This window comes from Diabrotica undecimpunctata, chromosome 7, assembly GCF_040954645.1.
Source record: "Diabrotica undecimpunctata isolate CICGRU chromosome 7, icDiaUnde3, whole genome shotgun sequence".
In the NCBI taxonomy this organism is placed as follows: Eukaryota; Metazoa; Arthropoda; class Insecta; order Coleoptera; family Chrysomelidae; genus Diabrotica; species Diabrotica undecimpunctata.
In genome coordinates this window covers 52,559,612-52,568,068 of record NC_092809.1, presented here as the reverse complement: position 1 = coordinate 52,568,068, position 8,457 = coordinate 52,559,612, and the positions used below count along the sequence as shown (strand labels likewise).

General features: G+C 34.5%; 1 protein-coding gene across 1 annotated transcript; it reads right to left on the bottom strand.

Annotated features, from left to right (window-relative positions):
* Nucleotides 1–3,638, bottom strand: LOC140445348 (uncharacterized). Its single transcript, XM_072537323.1, has 3 exons — nt 3,469–3,638; nt 1,235–1,334; nt 1–241 (listed from the first exon to the last, which is right to left on the bottom strand). Exons 1-3 carry the CDS (start codon nt 3,564–3,566, stop codon nt 107–109), a joined length of 333 nt encoding a protein of 110 aa, XP_072393424.1. The 5' UTR covers nt 3,567–3,638; the 3' UTR covers nt 1–106.
* Between the last annotated feature and the right edge of the window lie 4,819 nt (nt 3,639–8,457).

Genomic DNA, 8,457 nt, shown 5'->3' with positions numbered 1-8,457 from the left:
TATGGGTTTTACTAGTATACATTTTTTTATTTTATTAACCAAAATATATCGTTTAAATAAATAACAAGTTTGTCACAATGCTGCCTTATTTTTATAATAAAACAGGTTAATCAATAAATACTATCGCATAGTAACTAACTGGTTGGGAATTTGTGGAAGTAATATTTATCAGAGCATAGGTGTCGAGATATCCACCTTCCAATATTTTTGGTGTGCTGGTGCTTCCTTTCTGATCGATAAGCTAAAACATAAAAAAACTTAAATAAGAAGAACCGTGTTGGATGATCTCATGGGGTTAATCAAGTGACAAATTATTAGCAAGTTCTTAAGAAAATAGGAAATAAACGTGGGGAATTGTTATGCTCTTTTATTCAGCTAATTAATAGTGCAAAAAATTTTTATAGATAGTAAAATATTGTTATAATGCCTATAATATCATGACAGTATGCGATAACTGCGATAATGCTTAAGTATTTTTGCTAAATTTTACTATTTGAATTGATTTTGCAGTTTTACTCAGTAATAAAGATATTCCACCTAATTTTGAAACTATTTACTTAATACACGATTTATCTAAATTTGTATTTTTGTCTTTTTACTATCTCTTTTCTTTTATTTACATTTACTTAGCTAATTTGTTAATATTTCATAATACGTTTATCTGGCTGAACTTTTGAGTAATACAAATTGTAAATTTGTAGCCAATATTTGTTTAATGCTCTCCTATAATTTTTCTTTCTTCTGGTAATGAATGAGAAGGTAAATCTGATATGAAATATACAGAAATATTAAAAGGTTAGGGTGTTTGCTTTTTTTGGCCATATATATGCATATTGATGTTTAAGAGCTTTAGGCTATTTCTTTTATCCTTGTTAAACCAATCTTCTCATAGGTTATGTGTCCAGTTTTCCTCGTTGCTCGACAAAGGACTATTCATTTTCCCCCTTTCTTTTAGTACCAAGTTCCCTATAGTACTTTTTTTTTAAATATACCCCTATCCCAAATCTATAAAACCACGGCGCAAAGCTCACCGTTGCGTTGTGTCCTTTAAAATACCTTGTTAACCAATTTGCACCTGGATTTTCCTCTTTTCTTTCCATTCCTCACTTCCCATCCACACACGCTACGTTACAACATTACAAAAAAAAGCAATAAAGTAAAAATTAAAATAGAAAAAGTTTAAACTGAACTTAATAAGTTGGACCTAATTCAAAACATTAATTCTTAGACTTACCAGTAAGCATGTGATAGGTCTGTTGTAATATCCAGTTGCTGGGATACGAAGTTTAACGTTATATCCTGATGGCTGTAATGCGCTGTATATCAGATTTTTTCTGTAACAAAAAGATATAATATTAAAATGCAATACTAATTTATACTTTTTATACTTAAACATGACATTTTGTAATCTACTTATTATGTTTTTATTATGTTTTAAAAGTCAAAACAACTACTATAAGACTGAAAAAAATGATAATCCTATGCTCTTTATTTTAATACACCAATACTAATCAAGGATGAATTTCTTCTATATGCATGTTTGGTTGATTACGAAAAAGAGTTTGATTGACTACAGCACACCAAGATAATGCAAATCTTAAAATTAAAGGTGTACACATAGAATAAAAGAAGCAGAGCATGCGCAGTGTTAGGCAAGACCGTGTTTTGCCTCCTCTTATCTTTAATCTCTACTATTAAAAATGATTTAGCTAAGCTTTGCACGATACCGACTAAACAACATCAGGTGTGCAGATGATACCATAGTATTTGCAGACAACCTAGAAAACCTTATGAAAAATACTGTCAACAATATAAACTCAATATAAACGTTAAGAAGACAAAGGTCATGATAATTAGTAAGAAAAAGGTAACAGAGACCTCCGATAGGGCTGCACGACTTGACGACATAAGTTTGGGGGTTTAAGTTAACTGTTCAGACAGAGCTGTAGTCTGGTGTAGGAAGTGGAACAAGTATATGTGTTTAAATGAATGGCATCTCCCTAATAAGGAGCTCTACGTTGAATAAAGGTACCCCCTGTAAACTGCCTAGGCCTAGTGAATCAGAAGTATGAAAGAATGTGAAACGACCGCGCTAGACCAGTTCCTGTCACCACTTAGCTCGCTGGAATATCTGAAAATCTCTTCTTGACAGTCGAGAAACTAGGAATGGATGAACTGTTATAGAGACCAAGAAACAGCCTTCCCAAGCTAAGATGTGAGGTAATAATGCCGATGGCTGTATGGCCACAGTGTTTTATGTGGTCGTGAACGATCCTCCTGAGGAATCAGCAAACCCCATTGTATAAAGCCTTCCCCTAGTAATGCGGGTCTCTGGCAGAAGTTACCAACCTTTCCCTAGCTATTGGTGGAAACAACATAAATGTACAAGAGAAAAACCAAAAACCAAAACCAAATCCCGAGGCTGGACCAAAACGTTCACCTCAGCCTGAAGCCGTAGTTCAATGTTCACCTCCAATTTCGTCACAAGCGGAGGCTAAACCAAAACGGTCATCTCAGCCTGAAGCCGAAGTTGACGATGAACAGCAATGTTAATATCAAATTTTGGTGAAAACGGAGGCTGGACAAGAACCACCTCAGAGGAATCGGTCAAAGAGTCGAAGAATTTATGGCTCCTAAACAAAAAGAAGAAGGAAGGCCAGAGGGGCGATAGGAGGCGCACCCGCGGAAGTAGCTCAAACTTCTTTAGCCCCTCCCTAAACAAAGATGAAGATGCCCACATCAGAGACTGGCAACGGTTCCACCTCCAAAAGAGAACAGGAACCGACATCCCCCGGTGTTAAGAGCCTTCACCGAAGTAAAAACTTTTGGAAAAGTTGAGAAAAATTGGAAAAATTCAATTTTCAGAAAAATGCAGCCTGATTTAACTCAAAATTTTCTTGTTTTTGCTTATCTTATATCACATTACGAAGTTTAACTTCAAATACAAACAAACAATTTCTGTTTGTTTGTCTACAAAAACTATTATTGTAATTAAAGTTCGAGCGAAAAGAATTACTCTTCGATGAGTAACGACGAAATCAACTTCTGATTCAAATTTAAAACTAGCTGTATTTAACTGATTTCACTACGAAGTAGTAGTACAGTAATGAGTGAAGAGTGTAGTTAAGTGATCTAATAGCTCGGGAAACTGAGACCCCCAAAATCATGATGAAGACATCAGAGCGGAAGTCAAAAGCTCAGTGTAGTGAAAATTGACTCGATGACGGATAACAGCCGGACCGCAGAAAATAGATTATATTTTCATTAGAAAGCTGTCATGCAGTATAAAACAAAGCATAATAAATGAATGATTTTAGATTTAAATAAACTTTTCAAAACCTATTACCATGAAAACGTACTTGAATACCAGGAAAAGAACTAAAATTAAATTATTTTATAAAATACGAAAGTCTTACATACATAAAACAATTAATGTTGACATAACCATGTACATTATATTGTACTTACTGTCTGTTGGTATTTCCAGGACAATTGCTATAATCGTATGCAGTAGAATAAGCAAATAACACTATCAGTGTACACAATAAGGAGACTTTCAAAACCATTTTGAATTATAGTTTTTAGAACTATCTAACCCGATATTCGATAAGCTTTTGTATAAGGTAATGGTGAAACGTTCAAGGTGTTTATATATCTATACCTAATTTAATTTATTTTTTTTTGTAAATATTTCCTTGAATACAATATCACATATGTTAGGTAAGTTGCCTAATGAGATTAGTTATCTGAAGTACTTTTTTGGAATAAACTCTTATTTCAAGATAAAGTGGATAATAAATAATAAAAGTGTCGTATTGTTAATGATAAATTTTCCAAAAATTTTTACAAAAATTGTGCCATATATTATCAGATGAAGATAACAATCAAGAGATAATTGAATATTAAATGTTTATTTTGCAAGTTCTTTAAAAATCGAAATAATTATACTCTTATAGATAACTTTTCTCTTAGCTTTTATCTAATTTAGTATGCTATATATTATCAGGTAAATATTAAAAGAAAAAGATGACTAAATATAAAATTTTTATTTTGCATGAGCTTTAAAATATGAAAACTTTTTTTATAACTCAAACATTGGCATATATGAACAATAAAATAGGAAAACAAGAGTTGCAGGCTTCTTATTTAAGGATAGGCCAGGAAGTTTTTTTGACATACTATTTCACAAACTACTACTTACTATTCCTACTACTACTACTACTATTTTACTATTATATTCTACTACCACTATTACCACTACTACTATCACTAATACTGCTACTACTACTACGACTACTACTACTACTATTACTACTACTACTACTACATACTATTTCTATTTTACAATCTGTCTTAGACCTGAAACCCCCTTTGGTAAAAAACTTTTTTGACAAAAAACAAAAAAAAAAAAACAAACCACTTCTCTTATCACATCCACTTTATTCGCTGTTTAAAAATAAATCTGACATTCTACATGTAGGACGCTCATTTCAATAATTTCTGAACGCGGCCTGGAATAAATCTGATAACGCCGTCTATCACAAAATGTTACTCAAGGACAAATAGTCACATTATTATTTACTTTGTGCCGTAAAGCATCTACTTTTGTTACGGTTGTAAAAAACGTAAAATATGGCTGAGCACGGAATCAGATTTGCAAAGTAAGAAATGAATTAATTACTATTTAAATGGGAATAAGCCACAATTAAAGGTTAAAATACGTTTATTGACGTTTCAATTTCCACTTCGGAAGAAGGTGCAACTTCTTAATTCGGTATATTACGTCATTTGTTCTCTTTTTAATTTCATACGGACCTTCCCATTGTCTTTGCAATTTAGAAGACAAGCCTCGACGACGTTGTGGATTATAAAGCCAAACAAGATCACCTACTTCATAGCTTTCATTCTTGCATCGAGGATTATATTGATCTTTCATTCTGTCACTGGTTAACTGGATGTGTTGTCGGGCAAGTTCATGAATGTTGTTCATTCCTAACTTCAGGCGGTCGACATAATCTTCGCTTGCAACATGTTCTTCGTAAGGTCTGCAGCCAAACTCTAGTTCGTAGGGCAAACGAACTTCACGACCTAACATCAGGCAGGTTGGAGTCTGGCCTGCCTTTCATTCACGGCCGAGCGGTAGGCCGTTAGGAATAAACGAATCAATCTCTTTGATGTTTTGATACAACTTTGGACAGGTGTTTACCCATCGTTCGGTTCATCCTCTCGACCATTTTATCTGATTAAGGATGCAGGGGTGTCGTTCTCGTCTTATTGATACCAATGAATTTACAAACGTTTTGGAAAAGGTTTGACTCGAAGTTTCGCCCTTGGTTTTTGCCCTTGGGCGGAGTGTATTTCCAAGGGAACACCAAATCGGCTAAAGAATTCTTTAAGCAGTACCTCTGCAACGGTAGCAGCTTCTTGATTTGGTATCGCATAGGCCTCAGTCCATTTCGTAAAATAATCCATGGCTACCAGGATATATTTATTTCCATCATTCGTCTCTGGAAGTGGACCTGCAATGTCGATGTCTACTCTTTCCATAGGACTATCAACATTTTACTGTTTCATGGGTGCCTTTTTTTTATCAACTGGACCATTAGTAGTTGCACACAGTTCACATTTCCGGCACCATCTTCTTACAGTTGACAGTTCACCCAATAGAACCGTTCTCGAACCTTTTGCAGAGTCTTCGTAATACCAAAGTGTCCACCTGATGCACCGTCATGCAACTGACGCAATACTTCTGACACTTTACTTTTAGGTACAATCAACTGAAGCTAAGTTTCTGTACCATCATCGTTTTCAAAGGTTCTATACAAAAGATCATCTTTCAACACTAGGCAATTCCATTGGCTCCAGTAACACTTGACTTCGGGACTACATGCACTAATGTCTTGCCAAGAAGGTCTTTCCCTTCCACGCTTCCAATCCAATATGGATATAAGGCTGCCATTGATCATTAATGACAATGGTTCGTCTCACGGGGCAAAGTCGTTCTTCTAATTCAAGACAATGATTACGATTTGCACTGTATGGCCGTCTTGACTGAGCCTCAGCATTTGAATGACTTTTTCCAGCCCAGTGTTCGATCTGTTCTAGCTTTCTGACTGTTGTATTATTTTCAGGCAATTTACGACGAATGTGACCTACGTCGTTACCATTCCAACATCTGGGTTCACATCTCTTCGGCATCATGTTACGAACTACTTTCCGTACGATTTCCTCCAGACGTTTATTGTTTTGTACGTCGCTCTCTTCAGAGGTTCGTACTCGATAGCTCCGTGAAGCTCGACTAGCTGTCTCGTATTCCAAGGCAATGGTGAGCGCTTCATCTAAAACTTTCGGTCTTGCTAGTCGTACAGCTTTCTGTAGTTCACTGTCTCTCAACCCATTGATGAAGGTATCTACAGCAATTTCTTCCAATATGTTGTCTGGTGCCTCTAGATTAGCCAACAGCGCTATACGAGCAACATCCGCTTCAAATTCTTGCAAATTCTCACTTACTTGTTGGATTGTACTTCTTATTTGTACTTTGTAGACTTGTTGTTGAGAACGATAAAAGTACGCAAGACTGCATACCTTGGACACATACTAAGAAATAATAAATATAGTCTTCTGCAGGTCATCATGCAGGGTAGAGTCGATGGCAAAAAGGGAATAGGTAGAAAGAGGAAGTCATGGCTGCGAAATATTTGAGACTGGACAAACATGACTGTAGACGAATTATTCCACGTTGCAAAAGACAGAGAAGCTTTTAAAAATGTGGTCGCCAACCTCCGTTAATGGGGACGGCATAGGAAGAAGAAGACTTGTTGTAGATGGGCATCTCCGTAACGTTTGTCTAGTCGAGTGAACAAGGTCTGGTAACATTTTTCTTGACCCTTAGGAATCGATCTTAGGATATCCGCAGCATCACCTCGTAAAGCAGCAGTCGAGGAAACGGCTTTTTCTTGTTCTGTCCAATGATTGGCTGTCGTAATAGCTTCAAATTGTCTAAGGTATATGGACCAAGAAGACTTTCCATCAAATGGTGGCAATTTGAATTGCATTAAATTGCATATGATGTGTCATTTCGTTTCTAGCTGATTCTTTTTTCACTACCGGATCTAAGGCTACTGTATTAACTGGTGGTAGGACTTTTGTATTAATTATCATGCTCTCTAACTGTTTGATTTTCTCTTCTACTTTACCGAATGTTTTAGAATTTTCTTCAAACTTCTCACTGTTCTGAATACATACTTCGTTGAATCTTCTAGACATATTTTCGAATTTCTCGTCGTTTTGTCTAGCTGTTTCTTTAATAATTTGAGAAGTTTCTTCTATCATTTGAGACGTTTCAGCGAATCTTTTGGAAACATTCTCGTATTTTTCATAATTTTTTTTTAGAAGATTCTATAATTTTTTAGAAGTTTCTTCAATCATTTGCGACACATTTTTTACTTTCGTTAAAACTGCTTCTTCCGCTGACTGGAACTGTGCCAAACGTCTTATGGACGTCCATCTTTGCACGTACAGGAACGTTAATTGGACCTTAATCGATCGTCCATATTACGTCAGGTAGACTTACTTGACTGACTTTTGTGATGTCTCTCGGACGTATATTTTAGCGCTAAGGAAATTAGACGCTAATCCCATTGTATAAAGTACCAAAAGTTACGTCATTCTGTGCATATTAATAATGTATTTTGGGAAATATAACATAAATATTTAAAGGAACTTACTTTTATTATTACATTTATTTATATTAATTTATTATTAACAAACAGGTCAAATCCACTGTCAAAATTATACAAAAATGCAACAATATAAAAACATAAAATAATTTTGAGTAATAAAATATAAATGTTTAAAGGAACTTACATTTACTATAACATATGTTTATATTTATTTAATAATAACAAATGGAACAAATTCACTGTCAAAATTATACAAAAATACAGCATTATGGAAATATACACAAAATTACAGATAAAAATAAAATATACATGAATAAAAAAAAAATAAGTACACATTTATAAAAACAATCATTTTGCATTTTAGTGCTTTAAATAATACCTAAAGTTATTAATACAGAAGTTTCAGACCATATTTGAACCATATTTGAACTATATTTGAACCATAATTAGTTCCTCGGTAAGGAACATGGAAATGTGAATTCTGACGCAGTGAATGGGGAGGAATATGAAAACAAACTAGCTAAAGCAATTCAGGAGCTTGGTTTATTTTATGAACAAGCTTAAAAATAAAGATTGAAAGGTAAGAGAATCCAGATTCAAGAAATTGATCATACCAGAATAGGAATATGGTCTACACAATTTACAACAGTAGATGCTTGTAGAAAAGTCAGTATAAATCTAATCGACATATAAAATGTTTTTAAATGCAATTATAACATAATCAGTGTAAATTAGTAGAAGTTGAACGATCAGACAGGAAACCATGCTGACCCGT

Coding starts and splice junctions, on each gene's coding strand:
- LOC140445348 (XM_072537323.1), bottom strand. CDS start 3,566: ATGGTTTTGAAAGTCTCCTTATTGTGTACACTGATAGTGTTATTTGCT. Junction 1,335..3,468: donor CCTGGAAATACCAACAGACA/GTAAGTACAATA, acceptor TTTTTGTTACAG/AAAAAATCTGATATACAGCG. Junction 242..1,234: donor GACCTATCACATGCTTACTG/GTAAGTCTAAGA, acceptor TTTATGTTTTAG/CTTATCGATCAGAAAGGAAG.